We start from the raw sequence: 22,268 nt of genomic DNA, 5'->3' as shown, positions 1-22,268 counted from the left end.
CCCACTTCTTCGGATGCATCCGAAGAAGTGGGTTGTAGCCCACGAAAGCTTATGCTCTAATAAATTTGTTGGTCTCTAAGGTGCCACAAGTACTCCTGTTCTTTTTGCGGATACAGACTAACACGGCTGCTACTCTGAAATAGGTTATAACTGATACTCTAATAAAACACCCCGGTTATGAGAAAAATGAAATGAGCAATTATCCAATAAATACAAGAAATGGTTACTCAATTCATGTTGACTTCATCCCTTTCACAGTGCAGTTTGTTTATATAGGTAAATGTCACTGCTGCCTGGCTTATATCTAAGGGATTGTCTACCCAGAGCAGTAATGTGGACTATGGGGATGTGATTTCTAAAGCGCACTAACATGTTACAATGTAACTGGTCCATGTAGATCCTGCTTTTATGCACTAAAGATTCCCTGGAGTGCTTTAACATAATGCTATATGAAATAGCACTACGTTAAAGCGCAGTAGGGACAAATACACCAACCAGGGGTTCAATAACAAGGATGTGAAGCTTAAACTAATCATGTAGGGCATTTTTTATACCTTTTTTTATAATAAAAAATTAAGTAGACAAGAATTTTGGGAAGTACCTGGAAAAAAAAATCTTCTCATTACAGTATACAAGAGATCCTTGAAACCCTCAGACTTCTGAACATCTACATAGAACTCAAAAATTGCTAAAAATAAGCCTAGAAAATGAAATTAACAAACCCTGAGAAACAGAAGCTCTACATACATTATGTAATTAGCAGGACATGGGGGGGTTATTACTAAGGGTATTGTCAGTAGTGAGCTGGGATATGAGAGCAGAGTAAGCATTTATTATCCACATGGACTCAAGTGTGGTCAGTGTTCGGTGTAGCTGGATTGATTGGTCGAGGCACTAGTTAGCTCTGTTTTGTAGAGATGTGTTTGTAAGATCTGTGAATTACTTTGAGGTGTGTGACAGAGCTGTGATTGTGATATGAGGAGATGGATGCTTCACACCCTCTCACGTGAGGAAAGGAAAGAGCTGCATGTGTACCTTTAGGATGCAGTATCCATCATTTCTTTGCAGAATTGTTATGTCAGTATCAGGACATAGGGCTTTTATTACAAAGGACATTGTCAGCAGTGAACTAGAATATGAGAGGACTAATACTTTAATGATGGTTAAATGAAAGTGTAGGTTAAGATGTTATGCTCTAAGTATAAGGGAGTTTTAAAAGGCTGTGAAGTGATTCTTCAATTGTGTACTTGTGATATTCTTTCTGGGCAGTTGGCTAAGTGTGTGAGTGTATTCCAGGATCTGGAACCTCCTGAATCTTACAGTACCAAGGGCCAGTGTCGTATGTGTGTATCAGATGGAATCCTGTGGGTTAGAGTGAATGAGTGGTAAAAGGAGGTGAAAAGTTTGTACATTTCAGCACCTGTGGGCTTGGCAGTGTAAAAGTATGTGTATTAACAGGGTGTAATTGGGGCATTGCTGATAGAGGGCAACCTTACCTCTGCATTTCCTGATTTTCAGATGCTTAACTCATCATTCTGCAGGGGGACGGCATGCCACCAAACAACTTTAACTCTTTGTTAAAGTAGTTTTTTGCCATTCAGTCATTTTTAATCTACTGATCCAATGCCGCTGACACAGACCCTGACTACTAATCAATATTAAAGAAGAAAATCTGCTAAGGTTTCAAAACCTGCATGTCAATACTTTCCTCAAGGGTTACCTGTGTAGAGTAGTTATTTTCTTAGCTAGGGCAAATATTGTCCCACTGCAGTTGCATAAATTACAATGTTGTAGAAACTACCGTAACTCTAAGGGTAAATGTGAAAAGCACTGTAATTATTCCTCTGCATATTGCAATACCTGATACCTTTTGGGTTATCTCATCTTTGGCAGAGCAATCATTGATGCCTTTGACATTTTTCGAATTAGTAGGAAGCCATAGTTCTCAGGTATAGAAAAAGGCTGCCACTTACTCTAATGATACAATAACTGTATTGTCCTGATGAATTGAAGGGAGGGTATAATCTATCTCTGGTGGTTGAGTTGTTCTTAGCAAACCAATTTTGGAAACATTTGTCTAGCATCCTTAGTTCTTAAAAACTAAAATGAACCACCCTAAAATAGACAGGTCAGCTTAACCATCAGTGCCCTTATAACAATTTGTATGAAAAGACACTTGAGGCATAAAGTGCTACTGTAATTCAGTTTCCCCTTAAGTATTCAGTCATTTTTCATGTTTATTTCTCTAGACTTCATATGAAAAGATTTGAAATTTCATTCCATAAGACAAATGTTTAAACAGCACTGCAACTGTTATCTTTATATAAGTAGCTAACAACAGGCACTCCAACTTTTATCATTTTCTGACATGTGGAGAGGTGTGTGTCCCAACTGTGGAAATTCCCTGACTGGATACTTCATAATTATTGTATTTAATCCTAGGCAGACTGATTATTGAAGAGAAAGTATGCTGATACAATTTGTGCATAGCCTTTAGTCTATTAATAATCAGTGGTAGGAAAATACCCACACTGAATTATGTTACTCTGCAGATTTTGCCAATGCATTTCGATAGTTTTTCACATGGACCAGGTTTGAGATGGGCATTCTGAAGAATACCAAATATTCCAGGCCATTTTAACTCTCCAGGTTTTTTTCTTAAAGTGCATTTGAGTGCTGTTATTTTCTCCTGTTGTTTATTTCCATTTTTGCTCCTCATATCACATATGACACAGAGATAAAAGCTACTAATCAAGTAAGGAAACTGAAAGTTGTCACATTTACTGAATATTCATAAATGACCTTCAGGTGTACAGACAAAATTAGATATTGTGTCCAGAAACCTTTATTTTAAAATAATCATGTTTTTGTATAAACTGGTTTTGTTTGATTCTTTTAACAGTGATAATGGTGCTGAATTTACTTTGATAAAAGACCCGCTTCAGATCCTAGAAGACATTGTTTCTGCAGTCCACGCAAGTGCTGAAAAGGGGTAAGAATGTATATGGATACTGTTAACCTGATTTTTAGTGGGTTGTATATTATTATAGGCTCGCCCATGATCTGATTATAAGATAATGAGGTTCTCGTTCTGAAATCAGGCTACAGAGAATTGAATGTAGAGAGTTCAGTATTTTGCAAGGACCCTCAGGGTGTGTGGCTAGAATGCTCACGCTGAGGTCAAAGCTGAGCTTTGGAGATTTTTATTAAAATAAAGGAAAAAGTGATCAAAGCTCGAAACCACAGAATCAAAAAGAAATAATAGAGTTCTGTGGATACCTGTGGTATCATTCCTTACAAAAGCTGCTTAGACTTGCACATTCACACCCTTCCTTAGCGGACCTGGTGATGGGAGACAGAGGACCAGCCTTGTCTCTGGTATGCCAAATGAGTCCGATGCTTCATGTTCCTCAGTATCCGAGATGGTGGAGAGAAGGGTCAAATGTTGAGTAGCTGTTGTACTGAAAAAGCTAAGCTAAAAGCTAAAGACAAAAAGAACAAAAGGGAACTAAACTAGTTGGATAGAGCACCCCTTCACATGGTGGTTTTGCCCTTTTATAGGGTCTTGGTACCCTTCTAAATATTCATGTCAGTGCCCAATGTTCCATGCCCAAATCTTATTTTCTCACCCATATAAGCTTAGGGCACACTTACTCTAGAGGCTAGCATATTCATACATATTAACAGCATAGCCATACATACTAATGCCAGTTGTCTCATTCTTGAAACCCGTTACCTTTGGCCTGGACCGTTACTTCCATGTCCTTGTGGTGTTCCTCGTGGTTACCGATAGGTCCCAAAAATCTTTGGTAAACACATTCAATTCCCTAAAATCTAAAGGGCAACTGGTAGGCCATTTATCTATGCCAAAGGTTACAAATACTCATGCTAACTTGCTTTAGCTAATCGTACAGAATACAGGCCTTTAGGTTCCTTGCGTATGGGCTGTAATACGTCATACGAATCCTTTTGCTAACACTGTCAGATTTTTTTAGTCACAATGCTATGACAAGGTACAGTATTGAATGTGGATACTTTCCTGCAAGGGAGTATATGATGAATTTATTTCTCACATGCATTATAAGACACCCATCAGTAGTACTTGACTTTTGCATAATTTAAAAGAAAAAGCATACTATATCCTACAACCCCTTGCAATTATCATACTGAAAGGACTAGAGCCAAGAGCCTAATTACCAGTGGGGATTGCAATATTTTGTTGGAAAACATCCGAACAAAAAAGTCTATTTTGCATCCTGCTGTAAAAGTGACAGAATCCCACGGGGAATTAATTCCAAACCCTAGGGCCTGCCACCAAGAATGCCTTGATTCTAGCTCCTGGAAATTCATCCCCTGAACAACTTTCACAATCCATTAGTTACATTAAAAAGAAAGCTCTCCCACCCGTCCAGTTCCTTGTTAATAACTCCCACTCTAGGAAAAAATAAGGCTTTACTTAATTATGAATCGATCCTCATCAGTTTGCTGTACAACACTCATTACCATTATACCTATTTTTGACTAAGCCATAACCAGAAGCAGCAGGCATGAAGCAGGGGGGAAGGTAAGGTCTGTACACTGAATCACTGTTCAAACGTCTAGTGCTTTAGTGTCCTGCCAATGTTATTTATCATTTTATTGGTTCTCTTAGCATTGCTACTCTTATGGTCGTGTCAGCACTTTCATGATAACTCAGCCTTAAAATTTATTCTGGACTGAAACATGGCATACAAATCACAGTTTGAGAGAGAAAATGTAGTATACCACACAAAACCAAAAAAAAAAAAAAAAATGGTCTTATGGAGTTAAACAAAAAAGAAACTTAAGTCAGATATGTGTTTGTGAGCTTTTATAACTCAATGTGATGGGGGCTTTTCATTGACTTTGTGGTAGGGGGAATCTCACATCTTTTCATTGGTCTCCATAATTTCACTTCTTAGCTGAGAGAACTGATCCCTGGAAGAAGTGCTGAGCCAGGGCTTTTGCAAATTGCTTATCTGAAGTAACACTGTGCGTGGGGAAGAGGCAGAACTCCCTCCTCCTCCCCCCACACACATTAAGGTATGTCTGCACAGCAGCAGAGAGATGTGATTTCTAGCAGAGGTGATATAAACTTGTTTCAGAGTAGCAGCCGTGTTAGTCCGTATCCACAAAAAGAACAGGAGTACTTGTGGCACCTTAGAGACTAACAAATGTATTTGAGCATAAGCTTTTGTGGGCTACAGCCCACTTCATCGGATGCATAGAATGGAGCATATAGTAAGGAAATATATATGCACATACAGAGAACGTGAAAAGGTGGGAGTTGTCCTACCAACTCTAAGAGGCTAATTAATGAAGAGAAAAAACTTTTTCGTGATAATCAAGATAGCCCATTACAGACAGTTTGACAAGAGGTGTGAGAATACTTAACATGGGGAAATAGATTCAATGTGTGTAATGGCTCAGCCATTCCCAGTCTCTATTCAAGCCTAAGTTGATGGTGTCTAATTTGCATATTAATTCAAGTTCAGCAGTTTCTTGTTGGAGTCTGTTTTTGAAGCTTTTCTGTTGCAAAACTTGTTAGTTCTCTTTGAGCTAGTGTCTAAAACTAGCAGTGTGGCCATGGTAGCACAGGCTGCAGCTTGGGCTAGGTGCCCCAGTACATATCTCGGGGGTCAGGCAGGACTGTATTTGAGTGCCTAGCCCTAGCCGCAGCCCATGTCATCACAGCCACACTACTATTTGTAGGTGCTAGTACTGGCTCTGGGAATCACACCTCCCTTCTGCTTTGTAGACATACCCATACTTAAGTACCATTGTCGAGCAACTCTATATAAGGGCAGGTTGGGGCATGCTGAGCAGGGAACATTAGCTGCGCCCCAGCTCAGCTTAGTTGTAGAAGATCTGAACTGAGAAATGAGTGACTTTAGACCCTGTCCTTGGCAGACAGCAGCAATAGACCTACAGTTGAGAAAACAGAGTCTAGTAGGATCCTCACTTCCACCTCTGTTTAGCACCTCAACAAATAAGGTGAGCAGTGTGTGTGTGCAGGTGTCCAGATTAGAGTTGAGAATTGGCTATTCTAAAAATGGCTAGATAAATTAAACTATTGCCAGTTTTTTCTTCCATAACCTATAACAACTTTGTTTGTTTTTAACCCCAAACAGCCTAATAGGAAACTGCAGTTTAAAGATGGTCCGCTGTGCATTATTTCTTTCCGTGTGTTTTAGTAAGCATTTTTACTATGGCTTATACACATCTTTGATATAGACGCCATCTCATCGTGTGCTTGATAACCATGTAATGGGGGGGAAAATCCAAATATTACAGTAACCAGACAGACCAAAATTGTATAATAAATGCTTTAAAACCTGCATAATCCTGTATTTCTCTTTCAGTTCATATTATAGGAAACTCCAAAACACACATGATTTTCAGAAGCAATTCCAGAGAACCTGGTAATAGCACTGAGGTATATACCTACTCCTCCCATTTAAGATAGTGGAAAAATTCTCATTAACTTGAGTTAGAGCAGGATTGAGTGCTTCAAGTAATAGTCCATCACAAATAGCCACACTTATAGGTAAGTTTAGGAATACACAATACAAAAGAGAGACCAATGTAATCTGTGTCCTGAATGTTAGGAAAACTCACTGACTCTCCATACATTTCTTGGCTTTCACTTCTTGTTCATAAGTGTTTGTATAGAGAACTTGAGGTCAAGAGAAAGGTGCATGACTGATCTTGGCTTCTCCTCAGTAGTTAGCGCTAGGGTCTGAGAGTCAGCCAGTCCACTCTTAGCACAGAATGGAATTTAAATTTCAATCCCATAAATACCAGGTCTAGTAGGTCTTGAATACTTCAAGAAATTACTGATATAAATGTACCACTGTAATTATACCTGTACAGCTCCCCATGTGGACACTCTTATTTGAGAGTGAGTTGCCTTTTTCTGGTTTAGCTTATGTACCTTTCATTTAATTTTGTTCAGCAAACTCCTTCCCAGTCTGTCTCCACCTCCTCCTCCTCTCCCTCCCACCCCCAGAATATTTATTTGATTCCAGTTAGAAGGCAGAATTGCCAGTTTTTCGTCTCAATAACACACAAATTGGCCTCCTCATATGGTTGGGCCTGTTGTGTGTGGGGCTGTAGAAATGGTCCCGGTTCCTGTTCTTTCTTCCATTTTTTAACATCAATGCTACCCCACTTGAGTTCTTAGTTGCAGCAACACTTCTGGTCAAAAGAGGCCTCATCCCCTTTCCCATTGCTTCACAGACATATCACTGTAATGGGTGCAATGGTTTACTGTGTAGTTAAGCTTCAAATGCAATTTCCATAATAACACTCTCCATGTCCAACTTATTTGGGGATTGCGCTTTTTAAAATTCATTTGTGGGTGAAATTTTCAATTTTTATTAGTCCAGAGATTATTTTGATTTAAATTTGGAGCAAAAAAAATGGTTATAACACAGATCGTGACAAACCACTGTATTCAGTGCTAATTTGAACTGTTTTCTTTTGAAAGGAGCTGTCTGGAGTCTCAGTTTGTGTACACTGCTAACACTGTGGCATTTAAACACTAATCAAGTGTGAAGATCAATGTGACTATGGAAAAGATTACTCAGATTCATTTAAGCATACTTGCTTACCTCCTTATACTTCAACTATTAAGACAGCAAAGTATAAAGCTTCTGCTTCAAGAAAGTCATAAAAAATTGAGACGTGAGCTTGCCTAACTTTTGAGAAATGTTCCAACAGTTGCTTTTAATTTTCACAGTTTTAATTTACGGTTTGAATGCTACTCGTTCAGCAGAGTAATTTCTAATTTAGCTCAAGTTCTGAGATAGATAAGATAATAATAAAGGCTAAATAATATTGAAATCCTAACTGAAAACTTAAACTGTCAATGTTTATTACTTCAGACCTTCAAGATAGGATAAACTGGTGTTTTCTGACTACTACTACTTTGCCATCTGTCTTGTTAGGACAAATAAAGGAACATTAGTTATAAATTACATTTCACGTGGAGCCACTTTCTTAAAAAAAAAACCCCAACCCAATGATAGTTTGAAATATTACCAAAGAATAGCAGAACATTGTTTACAGATTTATTACATGATAGTTTGAAGTCTGTATAGGACTGTCGACTCTTGCCTACAACTATTCGGTGATTTTACTAATATGTACACTGTAAATACAGTTTAATAATCAGAATGCATTTATTCTAATGTACTTCATTATATGATATGATCTATTCATATTAATTTATTTTCATTATCTGCAGTCCCAAACCCCCCTAATTTAATTATAAAACACCTCTTTTTCTTCAGGCAGTGTCCCTATGGGTGCTCCACTTCAGGCGCCTCTCGCACTCTTCATCGGAGATTTTCAGTTAGCATTGTCCATTCAGCCTATGCATGCACCCTGTGCCGCCTCACACCAAATACTGAGGCTGTGGGAGTGTGAGGGCAAACCACTCTCAGGTACTTCTCAACTGCCTCAGCCTTAGACACAGCACTAGTCTGGATTTACAACTGTGCCAGTTTGCCCACATCCTGTCCTTTGGAGACCCCATTGCCTATTTCCAGCGTGCTTGGAGGCAGATCACTACAGACAAGTGGATCATACAGGTCATAACATAGGACTATGCCATCCATTTTACATCACTCTCTCCCTTCCACCCCCCTTCCCTGTCCCTCTTCAGGGACTTCTCTCTCAAGCTTTTATTGAGACAAAATTGAACTCTGTCCTTCGATTAGGAGCAATACTGCTGGTTTCTCCTCCTCACGAGGGCAAGGGATTTTACTCAAAGTATTTCCTTGTGCCAAAGAAGGATGGAGGTTGGAGACCGATCTTATATCTAAGATTTCTACACAAGTTTGTAAAGTTTCAAAAGTTTAAAATGGTGACTCTGGCAGCTATAATTCCTTCACTAGAGAAAGGGTGTTGATTTTCAGCCCTCAGCCTACAAGATGCCTATTTCCATATAATGATATACCAATTGCACAGGAATTACCTATGCTTCACTGTAGGTCAGGATCATTTTCAACAACAAGTGCTTCCTTTTGGCCTTTCCTTGGCCCCAAGGTTGTTCTCAAAAGTCCTGGCAGTAGTGGCTGCTTACCTCAAACAAGAAGCGATCCTTGTCTTCCCAGACCTCCACAACTAGCTGTTCAAGGGCTGTTCTGACACAGCCAGAATTATCCTTATAGTGCCTAAGGGACAAGCTTGGCACCCTTAACTGCTTCACCTATGTATCCAACTGCTGTTCTAGCTCCCAGCCATTTCTCATCTCCTGTAACGGGATGCAGATCATGTGGTTCTTCCCAGCCTAGTGGTTCTCCACCTCAGGGTATGACTCCTCAATGGTTCACAGGGCTAGAATCCTCCTGTTCTACTGAAGTTCAACAGTATGACTGAATAGCCCAAAGAAATCAACCAGTACTACTTTCTGCAGAAATGGAAGAGATCCTTCCATTGTTGTTGTCATCGCTGCCTCCTGCCTGATTTGGTGCCACTTTACCATTTTGGATTATCTGTTGCATCTAAAGAAATCAGGGTTATCTATTAGTTTGACTAAGATCCATTTGGCCACAGAATCAGCCTTTCATCCTCCATTAGAAGGATTCTCCATATTTGCTCATCCAGTATCATCTAGGTTTATTAAAGATTTGGGGAATTTCTGTCTGCAGATTAGAAAACCTACTCTGATCTGGGACCTCAATTACCTTATGAGAGCTCCATTCCAGTGAATGGCAAACCTAGTCTCTGTTGCATTTATCTATGAAGACGGCCTTTTTAGTAGCCATCATGTCAGCCCATAAGATCAGGGAGATTGGAATTGGCAGATCCCCCCTTTACAGGATTCTTTAAGGACAAGGTCTCTTTACATCTACACCCTAAAGTCTTACCTAAGGTTCTATCAGAGCTCCATTTTAACCAATACATTCATCTTACCAGTGTTTTTTTCCTGAAGTGACATAGTTCTCTACAGCAATCCTGTTTATATACAGTGGGTGTTAGAAGGGCATTTGGCTTTCATTTGAGATAGGACTAAGCAATTTAGAAAGTCACTTAGGTTCTTCATTTCCTTCATGGATATATCTACAAGGTCTTCAAGCTCTACTCAGAGACTATCGAGATGGATATCTGAATGTATTGTCACTTGTTATGCTACAGGCATTCATCCCATCCTCTCCTCCCCACAAAGGGTGATAGCACATTCAACCATATCACAGGCAACATCTATGGTGTTACTGAAGAATGTACTAGTATCTGAAATATGTAGGGCCAATACATGGGCTTCAGTGCACATTTTCAAAATATTATACCCTGATCCATGCTGTCAGATTTAATCTGGCACTTGGTTCTGCTATACCACCTTCAGTTCTGGACTCTATTCTGAAGCTGCTTCCTCCATTTGGGAGTACTGCTTGGAAACCACCAGAAGTGGGACACTACTCGAAGGAGGCAAAAAAGTTACTCACTTTGTGCAGTAACTGCGGTTCTTTCAGTTGTGTATCCCTATGGATGCTTTACTACCCGCCCTCATTCCCTTTTGCATTGGACTGATCCTCAGGGGACATTTGAGTGGAGAAGGAAATGAGGGTGGTTCACTCGTGTACCCCATATAGCTTCAGTATCTGGTATGAGGCGGCATAGGGTACATGCATGAGCGAAATGGACACTAACTGAAATCTCCAATCAAGAGCTCCAGTGAAGCATGAGAACTGTAGTGGAACACCCATAGGGGGACACATCTCGAAGAACCGTAGTTACTGTACAAAGTGGTTAACCTCTTCTTCTCCCTTGCTGATAAACATGGTTGTTTTGTAATCATTAATAACTATAATAGGACATTATAAAGTAATTAAATTGGAAAGGGTGCTATTCAGAAGGAGAGAAGATGGAAGGTCAACAATGATATACATTTGTAAAGAAAAGAAAAAATTTCACATGCTTTTAAAAGTAGGAAATAATGATTTTGCGGGGGAAGGAGTGAGCAAAAGCACAGCAAAAGCAAATTACGTACCGACCAAGTTTAACTCATTTTTATAGGCAGATGATGCACTAGTACAGACACCCATTGGAACTAGGCCTGATCAGAAGGTCTAGTATCTTACTCCATTAGGATGTAATCCACTCGATTGAGCCAACCTTGGGCTAATAACACACACTGATACATAGTCCTTATATGATAAATTACCTCAAATTATTTGTCCAAATGTAAATGTTAAAAAATTAGTTATCTGGTCCGTATTACCTATTGCCAGACAGAGTTTGAGTCATTTAAATGAATGCTGAATGCCCTTCTAAGATTCCTGTTCCCATTCCAATACCTCCAATAGCAGTTTTCTATGTCTGTACTCAAACATTTCCAGATTTATTTTGAGGGGGATGAGGGAGAGCAGAATGAAATATAAACTTCTGCAGGATAAGACAGAAACCAGGGAACTGGTCCTCTGGAATTTCCCTGAAAGTGATTGGGGAGAGGAGCCCACCCAGAATATCTGGTTGGAGTTCGGACATGGTTATAAATAGAGCAGCCATCCTAACCTACTGTTCCATTGAGGTCAGTCCCCTTTACAATTTCAACAAAGGCCAAATCCTGTACGCCACTGAGGTTTTTTGTTTTTTTTTTTTTAATAAAGGTACCCAATTCCGTTGAAAACTTTTGCAAATCTTGACTACAAGGGTTGAAAATATGCTTTAATTTCTTAATTGCTTCCAAACAGAGACATCAAAATCTCCTGTCCTAACAACCTATCCGAGAGTTAGTGTGCAGCAAGCTGGGGGTCTGAATCAGTGTGCCCTGGAACTCCTAGGGCATGGCAGCAGGGCCACTCTGCCAATTAGTGTGCAACAAGGTTGTGCACTCTAGAGTCACACCCTGGCTTGCATTGCACTAAGTCTCCATGTAGATAAGCCCCTAGGTTATCAATACTGTGCCCTTACTCTCATGGCCCTATGGGGAAGAATAGTATTTTTTCCTCACATAGAGCTATTCTCAGGCTTGAAATCATTAAAACAATTGAGACCTCAATATAAACAAAACCAGGTGTTTAGATACTCTTACAGTTACAACACTGTTGTCTCCACACTAGAGTAGGAAGATCTGGAGCAAATGTTGCCCACTTTTGAAGATGTGCATAAGACTCAGACAAACAGGCAGATCTAAAGGACTAATTGCCAAATTGTACAGTAGTGGATAACACTAAAATAGATGAGTCACAATATATAAAAGAATTTCAGGAAGCCACAGAGAATGGTACTTTGGCTGGTGTCCTCCAGTATGCCAGAAAATACCACCTCGTCATTGATGAGTGAATTCCAATGGAAAGTGCTTGTGTGCTTCCTCTATATCCTGGTAATGGCAACAGAATGAACCGAAACCGCCTGAATTCCTGTGTTAGAAGTTGTGGACAGTTCACCCGCTATGCACATTACATCCCTTTTGGGTTTCTCCAGAGATCCAAACATGAAAGTTGAAAGAAAACATTTGATAATTGTTTAATAAAAACCTTACCTACCCTGGACAATAGTATGGGTTTTTTTTACCGGTAGGTAAAACATTACCTCTCTTGGCTTATTCTCCTTGTGCTGTTCTTAGTGCATAATGAAGGATACTGCTTGAACTCATATTTAAAAAGGTAAAAGAAATCTGTGCAATTGTATACCACTGTATTGTTTTCCAGAGGGCACTCCCTCAAACCTTTCCAACAAAGAATAAACACTGTGCAGAATATTAACAACTGCAAGAAAATGCATCACTATGCCAGTGCTCATTTAAGAAAACCTTGCATCTGAGGCACAACTAGAATACAAGAAACTAGAAAGTCTGAAAGCAATATTCTAGCCAAAGGGGGAAAAAAAAATCCAACAAATGAGAAATGGCACTAATCACAGCTGGATTTTTACAGTCCCAATTTCTATTTGAGGATTGCTGGGCTCTTGCCAATATTTACACAGGTCAACCACAATGGCCCAAAGCTCTGCACCCAAACATGGTGCCAACTTGTTATCTAGTTACTGATATTTATATAGAATGATTCTGCCCCAACCATCCATTTCCCTAGCTGTGGAATATTAAACCATCCCTACAATATCTGCCATTTACAGACTCTTGGATGACAATGCCACAACAAACACTTATCTATATACATTTGTCTAGAGATTATATGCTACAGCAAATTATTTATATTCTGCATGGATAGAGCATTGTGATGCTAACTGTGCACCGAACTCTGCATAACAATCTTGTGACAAAACAAATCGTATCATAGTACTTGCCTGTGCATCTATGATATTGCCATATGTTTTTAACCTAGGTACCTATCTGTAAATGTTTTTTTAAGATACAAAGATCATATTAAAAGAAGGGGAAAGTTTGATGCCAAGCTAATTACCTTACAGGGAAGATCCAGTCTTCAGAAACTATGCAAATGACATTAGTGTTTCTTTTCAAGCATTAAAAAAGTGACAGGATATTTCTACAACCTTAATTTTGAATTGTGGTGCAATTGAAGGGAACAGAGTACTGTAGATGTGATATGTGTTGGATTTATTAAAGTAAATGACAGTGTCTCAATCTTGTTTGAAAGATTAATTCAAATTAACTTGAGTATGAACGCTGTCAAATGAACTGAAAACTAGCTAAAAGCATAAATGGGTAGATAACAGAATTTGATCATTTTAGATTCAAGTTCTGTAAAAAAGTTGTGCTGTGTGTCTCCTACATATACATTTTTAGCATCCTCTTCCTCTCCCACTAGGAACAGACATTGGTGCTCATTGACAGTCATTCATTTGTTAGACTAAAATAATCCATAGATTCTCATGGAAGAATATTTAATTGGCTCTTTGCTAACTGTAATAACATTAGCTAATTTAAATATTTCAGAATGAAAGGATTACAAAAATGTCATCTAATATAATTTAGAGTAGAAATGCAGGAGAAGAATCCATTACTGCTTAGTAAACAGCAGAAGCATTAATACAAGCCATGCTCAGATGAATAAGAATCATGTTAAAACCATTTTGCAATGCACATGGATGTCTGTATCAGGGCAGCTGAGGTCAACAAAAAAGAGGGGAAGCTTTTATGTAAATACCTTTAGGAATAATGAACCTAGAAAAATACCAAAAATATGTTTAAAAGAACTAGGATTATTTTCTCCAATTTAATTGTTATATGATGCTTCAGCTGCTTTTTTAAAATGTAATGAATTCAGTCACTGCTGCTATATCTTATCTTCAGTATTTGAAATGAATGTTTCTGTAGTTTTTGTGCCATATCAATGATTTAATTATCCACAATGACAAAATGCACTACTTTGTTCTAAAATACAGCTTAGCCCTTAATTTTCACCTGTAAAACCCTAAAGCGTTTGGGGACTGGCCTACCTAAAAGAGTCTCTCTCTTCTTGTGTGATGATGGGATAGTTGAGATCCCCCAAAGCACTCAACCTGCCTGCCCCTTGTATGCCAGTGGGAGCTGATGATGTAGTATTTTGGTTGGGAAGGGCAGAGATAGCAATGCCCCCATCCCCCCAAACTTTCCATAAGATTCCTGATTGTTTAAGGTAATTACAAAATTATTAAATCAGGTTTAATTCTACTAATTTTGCAATTACATTTAAAAACTGGGAAGATTGTGTGTGTTACTAACCACTTGGGTCTGATAAACACAGTCCCATGGCCATGCGAGGATGTTTTTGACCACTGCTGAGGGTCCCTGTGCAAGGGCACTCACAGCCCAGCAGTATGCATGTCGTGCAGACCATTTTTGATGGCCAGACTGGGGGAGACGTTGCATTGGTGAGATCTCCTGATAAGATGAGCCCATCCCAAGCCGATGTACCTTCATGGGGCATGAATGCATGGCTGCTGCCAGCACCATCGCGGCAGAGAGCAGAGGGCTGGACTGAGAGCACTAGCTCGGGCAACGTACTTCCCCCCTATCCACAAGGCTTGTTACCCTTTCAAAGAAAGGTATTAGACTGGTTTGACATGATTTGTTCTTGACAAATCCATGTTGAATGTTATTTATCACCTTATTGTCTTCTAGTTGTAATTCCTCCATCATTTTTTTTTTCATAAACATTCCTACAAGTCTCAAAACAAGGTTTTCATTTCTGGAAGGGTCATGACTGGAACTCCTTTCCCACTTGCTTCACCAGTGCCATGGTTTGATGACTTTTGGAGGACATGTGAGATGAGCCTGTGTTCTCAGGCCTTTCCTGGAGGGTTTTGCTGGCGTTGAGTGATGAATGGGAGATGATTGTGATAGGCTGGTTGGAGGGGAGGCAATGAACAGGTATCTAATGGAAGCCATTTGGGGTGACACTGGTATAGTAGATAAGTTGGGGTTTCCAAGGATTCAAAGATTAGTTTTTTAAGATTCCTTTAGGAATCTGTTAAAATATGGATGTTTGTTTTAAGTATACAATGCGCATAGAGTCAGTAGGAGTGCAGTATATTTATTTAGATAAATAAATACAATTTAGACATAATTATTTAAATTATTCCGACTACTCAATAGCATTGTTTAGACCTAAAACGTAGTTTAGAAAAACAATATCCAAGAACTGCATCTTTAGAAGCAGTGGCAATACTTCCCCGCCTGCCACCCCTTTTGGCATCCTTCTCAGAAAATATCACAAAAGAAACAGTAGTCTATTGATTTGTGAATATACTTTTTAAAAAAATTGTATGTAATTTCACACCTGTACCTGTCACATACGTTAGTATATCTTGAATGCTTATAACTATTCATCATATTGCATATTTAACAGATACTTCCTTATATACTGTGTGAATTCAAAATAAGCATCCTTATGCATATATACTTTAGCTCAGTTCATAGCTGTGCAACCTGGCTAACATCCTATGGACAAAGTAGAGAATATACTTCTTGGAGTTAAAGGAAGCATCAAGTCTTTAATGTTGGTTTTATTATTACATTTATTTAAAATACAATTATTTTAATATCATAAAATCCCCAAATTATCAAAATTATTAGAAATTGTGTTCATAGACTCTGACCATTAATGTTCAAAGTATTATGTGTCCCCTTTTATCTGTTTACTTTTACATTTTGTATTACAACTATTGGAATGACCTCATTTGGAATGGAATCATGAAAAAACAATTCCTTCATGAGATTAGTAAATGCTTGAGAAGTTTTATTTCTCTGTAGTTCATATTATGTTAAATATTGAAATGTGTTTTGCTTTCTGTATGCTAGGAAGACATAATATTCCCTGATTAAACTCTTACAGTTTAGAACAGGGATAGGCAACCTATGGCATGCGTGCCGAAAGCGGCACACGAGCTGATTTTCAGTGGCACTCACATTGCCCGGGTTCTGGCCACCGGTCCGGGGGGCTCTGCATTTTAATTTAATTTTAAATGAAGCTTCTTAAACATTTTGAAACCTTATTTACTTACATACAACAATAGTTTAGTTATATTTTATAGACTTATAGAAAGAGACTTTCTAAAAACGTTAAAATGTATTACTGGCACGCGAAACCTCCAATTAAAGTGAATAAATGAAGACTCCGCACACCACTTCTGAAAGGTTGCCGACCCCTGGTTTAGAAAATAGTGTTTTTATGTATAGCTGGTTCTTCATGATTCCTCTGTGATGACACTTAAAATTGATTAGTGTAGGAAAATTTAAAGAACTTAGAATGGATTTTTAACTGAGGGTGTATCTATTTAAATAGATTAAGTAGATGTTTGTTTCATTTGATGGATGTATATGAATTCTCTTCCCAACAAGTTTCATTTTTGAACATGATCATTTCTTCTCTGAATCCATGATCATCTATATTGTCACTTATCCTAGATCAGTCCTTTTGGTTGATCTTGAAGTGCTAGTTCTTAAAATCAGAATGGCATGATAGTGAAGTCGGCATGCAATTAATTTAATTTGAGAACTCCTTTATTTATTTTCATGTTCATAAAACAGCAGAGTGGGTTAAGTTCCACAGGTTAACAGTCTCTATTTCAAGGTAGCCAAATATGTAACCAAGTAACATAATCAATAATACAGAAGACAATGCAATTCAGAGGCACTGAATCTCTGTGGTTGTGTTCAGGTAAGTCTAACTCACAGCTGCTTATGCCACAATCAGAATTAGAAGAGTTTACAATGTTCCATTAAAGTTGTTCACAACTAAACACAGGACATATTTGTTATGTGGCTATCAGTGATAATGTCTTTAGAAATTGGATTAAAATGATTAACTATTAATTAAAGATGAACCATTTTATTTGGATTACAGGGAGAAACTAGTTTCGTCAGATGATCTATTGGAGTGGTTGAGACCTTTCTGTGGTGATGACTCCTTGCCAGTGAAGCCCCGCATTAAGGTCCTGCAGATTATGGAGCAAGCATTTCATCTCAGTGATGAGGATAGCAGGCTACTTGTGTTCTTCAGAACTCAAGCTGTTCTCAAAGCCTGTTGGCCTGAGACAAAGGTATTATTATTTACCCTAACATTAAGTGATAGTGTATTACCGTGTTTCTCTTTTAAAAATTGTATGATGGAACTTTGTCAATTTTGTAGTATGACCCATATAGGCAGTTACATATGCATGCTATCAACAAATGAAGTGGCCCTTTTTCTATCCTCATACCAACCCAGGATTGTAACAAATTGTGACTTTAATTAAAAAAAAATTAACTAGGAGTAGTTAAATACTGCCTCACTTATGGGCTGAGCATCCTCAGCTCCCACTCCCTTTAGTGGGGACCAAGGACACTTGATACCAAACAGAAGCATGCCCCGGTGCCTTTTTTTCTTTCTTCTCTATCCCCCCTCCCACCCTCTATATACCCCTCTGGTATTTGCCATTTTTTCTTCCCCCTCCACAGTTTATCTTCTGCCACTTTCCCCTGTCCCCTCTGTGGTGTACTCTGGTGTGCATTCTAGTGGTTAGAGCAGGGATTGTAAATGTGACATTTAGATTCTCTTCCAGACCCTTTAACCTTAGATATGAAATTTATCTTGTCTGTGATTCATGTTAACTGTCTTTAAAATAGAGCTAGTAAGTGTAACCTCACAAAGGTGTAATGCAAGCGTTAATTAATATTGAGTTTATACATGACTTTGAGATCCTCAGATGGAAGGAGTTGTTAAAGTACTTTGTCATAATCACAGGGCTGCTTGAACCTATGTCCCCTTTCTGGTCTCCCTAAGTGCACAGCCTCAGCTATTGGCCCACATGCCCTTTACCTGACTTGGGGGTGGAATTTTGCAGTTCTGTTCTTAGACTAGAATGTGGGTGCAACATACCCCATGTATACCAGCCATTTATTGCTGTGCAGGTTTGATTGGGCACCTGTGTTTCGTCCCTTTGGAAGCCTGTGACTAGTGTTATACAGTGACAAACAGCCTTCTTAGAACTAGTAGGTTTATTTAGCAAATGGAAACAAAGCAATTGGGAAAATGATTTTCAAATAACAAGTACCCTATTTACATTTTTACTCATTTAATTCTACTCTTCCCTACAAGCTAACTTAGATAGTTTTCTGTCTTGAGTTAAAGGAACAGAACAGGCCCAACTTCCATCCTTTTAGCAAACCCAAGAGTTCTTGGGACCCAGCCTGGACTCAGTTTTCCTTCTAGGGAGAGTGTCACCTTGTATGTTTTCCCCCTCAGGAAAATTCCCTTTTCTCAAAGCCCCACCCTCACTGTGTGTGCTTGAGCCACATTATCATAATGCTCAATGCCTTTTTGTTACAGAGCTTAGGAGTGAAGTTATCCTTTTGCCTGTCTACACTAGAAAATTATGTTGGTTTAATTACACTGGTCAGGTGTGTGAAAAATTGTTAGGCCAACCTAAGTCCCTGTTTAGACAGTGCTAGGTTGATAGAAGAATTCTGTTGTCATAGCTACTGCCTTTCGGGGAAGTGAAGTAGCTAAGCTGACAGGGAGAATCCCTCCCATCAGCTTAAGTAGTGTCTACACTGAAGGACTACAGCGGTGCAGCTGCGTGTCTGTAGCATTTTATGTGTAGACAAGCCTTGGGTCTCTGCTGAAACTGTCTTCTCTCCCTAGCATTCCGACACACCATCTCAGACTATGTTTTCACTAAAAAAAGCTGCAGCAGTGCAGTGCGGCTGCAGCATTTCAGTGTAGACACTCATGACAGTGACAGGAGGGGTTCTCCCATCGCTGTAATTAATCCATCTCTCCAGCAGGCAGTAGCTAGGTCAACAGGAGGAGGTAGGTCAGCTTAACTATGTTGCTCAGTGGTGTGGATTTTTCACAACCCTGAGCAATGTAGCTGGGTCATCCTAACCTCCTTCTTCGAGTTATGGTCCCTATATGTGTATATATATTCCATGCACTGGAGCCAGAAGTTTTTCAGCAGCAGTATATGTTGACCCTCGTGTAGGGTGACCAGATGTCCTGATTTTATAGGGACAGTCCCAATATTTGGGGCTTTGTCTTATATAGGTGCCTATAAACCCCTCACCCCTTGTCCAAATTTTTCACACTTGCTGTCTGGTCACGCTACCCACATGGCCGCCTTACGTCACCACATGCTCCATGCGAGGTTATAAGAGGCTGTGCAGGGCAACGTGCCCTCAGTTCCCTCTTACCATGTGGTCGGAGTTGGAATCTTCTCTTCGCGCTCATATGCTTTACGAGAACAACAGTCCATTATGGATAGTTCGGTTTCCTTTCTCTTCATACTTCTGTAAATATGTTAGTTTAGTTAATTAGTGTTTGTAGTAGCCCTTTATGGGGGATTATGCTCCGCATTCCATGGTTCAAGAACTGTGCCTTGTGCCCTCTCTCTTCTCCATGAATGATGAGCACATGCGCTGCCTCTACTGCATGGATGAGGCACACCTTGTTGCCCACTGCAATATCTGCAAGTCCTTCATGTCAAGGAGTCGCGTTGCTCAACTTCTGCACCTCACGTGGAGCATGTGGTGACATAAGGCGACCATGCTGGTCAATGGACACTGCTGCTGAAAAACTTCCGGCTCCGGCACATGGCTCACATGTGCACCCGCGTTTGGAATACAAATAGGGGACCACACATCTTGGAGAGCCTCCAGTTACAGGTAAGTAACCTCCTCTTTTAGTGTAGACCTAGTCTCAGGAATCCTATACATGAAACACATTTTGGGGTACAGATCCATATTCATCACTAAGCACCCACACATTTTTAACATATTATATAAAGAAGACAGGAATTAATATAAGAATTGAAAGGTGGATAAGGAACTGGTTAAAGGGGAGACTACAACATGTCATGCTGTAAGATGAACTCTCAGGCTGGAGGGAGGTTACCAGTGGAGTTCCTCAGGGATCGGTCTTGGGACCAATCTTACTTAACACTTTTATTACTGACCTTGGCACAAAAAGTGAGAGTGTGCTAATAAAATTTGTGCATGACACAAAGTTGGGAGGTATTGCCAATACCGAGGCGGGCTAGACTATCATACAAGATGATCTGGATCATAGAATCATAGAATATCAGGGTTGGAAGGGACCTCAGGAGGTCATCTAGTCCAACCCCCTGCCCAAAGCAGGACCAATCCCCAACTAAATTTTCCCAGCCAGGGCTTTGTCAAGCCTGACCTTAAAAACCTCTAAGGAAGGAGATTCCATCACCTCCCTAGGTAAAGCATTCCAGTGCTTCACCACCCTCCTAGTGAAAAATTTTTTCCTAATATCCAACCTAAATCTCCCCCACTGCAACTTGAGACCATTACTCCTTGTTCTGTCATCTGCCACCACTGAGAACTGTCTAGATCCATCCTCTTTGGAACCCCCTTTCAGGTATTTGAAAGCAGCTATCAAATCCCCCCTCGTTCTTCTCTTCTGCAGACTAAAGAATCACAGTTCCCTCAGCCTCTCCTCATAAGTCATGTGCTCCAGCCTCCTAATTATTTTTGTTGTCCTCTGCTGGACTCAAAAATGGATGACCTTGTAAACTAGAGTAATAGAAATGGGATGAAATTTAATAGTGCAAGGTCATGCATTTGGGGACTAACAAGAATTTTTGACAGAGGAGGCGAAAGACAAGGATGTATTGATTAATCACAGGATGATTATGAGCTGCCAATGTGATGCGACTGTGAAAAAGGCTAATGTGGCCCTAAGATGCATCAGGCGAGGTATTTTCAGTAGAGACAGGGATCTGTTAGTACCATTATACAAGGCACTGGTGAGACCTCATCTGGAATACTGTGTGCAATTCTGAACTCCCATGTTTAAGAAAGATGAATTCAAACTGGAACAAGTGCAGAGAACGGCTACTAGGATGATCAGAGGAATGGAAAACCTACCTTATGTAAGGAGATTCAAAGAGCTTGGCTTGTTTAGCCTAACCAAAAGAAGGCTTAGGGCTGATATGATTGCGCTCTATAAATACATTAGAGGGATAAATATCAGGGAGGGAGAGGAGTTATTTAAGTTAAGCGCCAATGTGGACACAAAAACAAATTAATATAAACTGGCCATCAACAAATTTAGGCTTGAAATTAAACAAAGGTTTCTAACCATCAGAGGAGTGAAGTTCTGGAACAGCCTTCTAAGGGGAGCAGGGGAGCAAAAAACCTAACTGGCTTCAAGACTGCGCTTGATTCGCTTATGGAGGGGATGGTATGATGAGACTGCCTACAATGGCATATAGCCGATCTGCAACTGCTAGCAGCAAATATCTCCAGCAGCCGGTGATGAGATGCTAATAGGGTTCAAAAAAGAACACGATAAGTTCATGGAGGATAACTTGGATAAATCCATCAATGGCTATTAGCCGGGATGGGCAGGGATGCAAAACCGTGGTCTGAAGTGTCCCTAGCCTCTGTTGGCCAGAAACTGGGAATGGATGACACGGGATAGATCACTTGATGATTACCTGTTCTGTTCATTCCCTCTGAAGCACCGGGCATTGGCCATTGTTGAAAGACCAGGATACTGGGCTAGATGGACCACTGGTCTCACCCAGTATGGCCATTTTTATGGGAAGGGCTTTGAGTTACTACAGAGAATTCTTTCCCAGATGTCTGGCTGAGTATCTTGCCAGAATGCTCAGGGTCTTAAATGATTGCCATATATGGGGTTAGGAATTTTGTCTGGATCAGAGACCCTGGGGTATTTTTGCCTTCTTCTGCAGCATGGGGCATGGGTCACTTGCAGGTTTAAACAAGTGTAAATGGTGGATTCTCTGTAATTTGAAGTCTTTAAGTCATGACTTGAAGACTTCAGTAATTCAGCCAGAGGTTAAGGGTCTATTACAAAAGTGGGTGGGTG

At 39.7% G+C, this 22,268-nt stretch overlaps 1 protein-coding gene across 1 annotated transcript in view; it reads left to right on the top strand.

The window, feature by feature from the left end:
• Positions 1-22,268, top strand: part of NBAS (neuroblastoma amplified sequence) — a 381,012-nt gene that overhangs the window by 276,978 nt on the left and 81,766 nt on the right. The window contains exons 47-48 of the mRNA XM_026655553.2: positions 2,903-2,992; positions 17,274-17,469. Of these exons, the coding sequence (XP_026511338.1) occupies positions 2,903-2,992; positions 17,274-17,469 (286 nt within the window). The remainder of the gene's footprint in view (positions 1-2,902; positions 2,993-17,273; positions 17,470-22,268) is intronic.

This window comes from Terrapene carolina, unplaced genomic scaffold, assembly GCF_002925995.2.
Source record: "Terrapene carolina triunguis isolate 2854851 unplaced genomic scaffold, T_m_triunguis-2.0 Scaffold42, whole genome shotgun sequence".
NCBI lineage: Eukaryota > Metazoa > Chordata > Testudines > Emydidae > Terrapene > Terrapene triunguis.
This window is presented reverse-complemented; position numbering and strand designations above follow the sequence as displayed.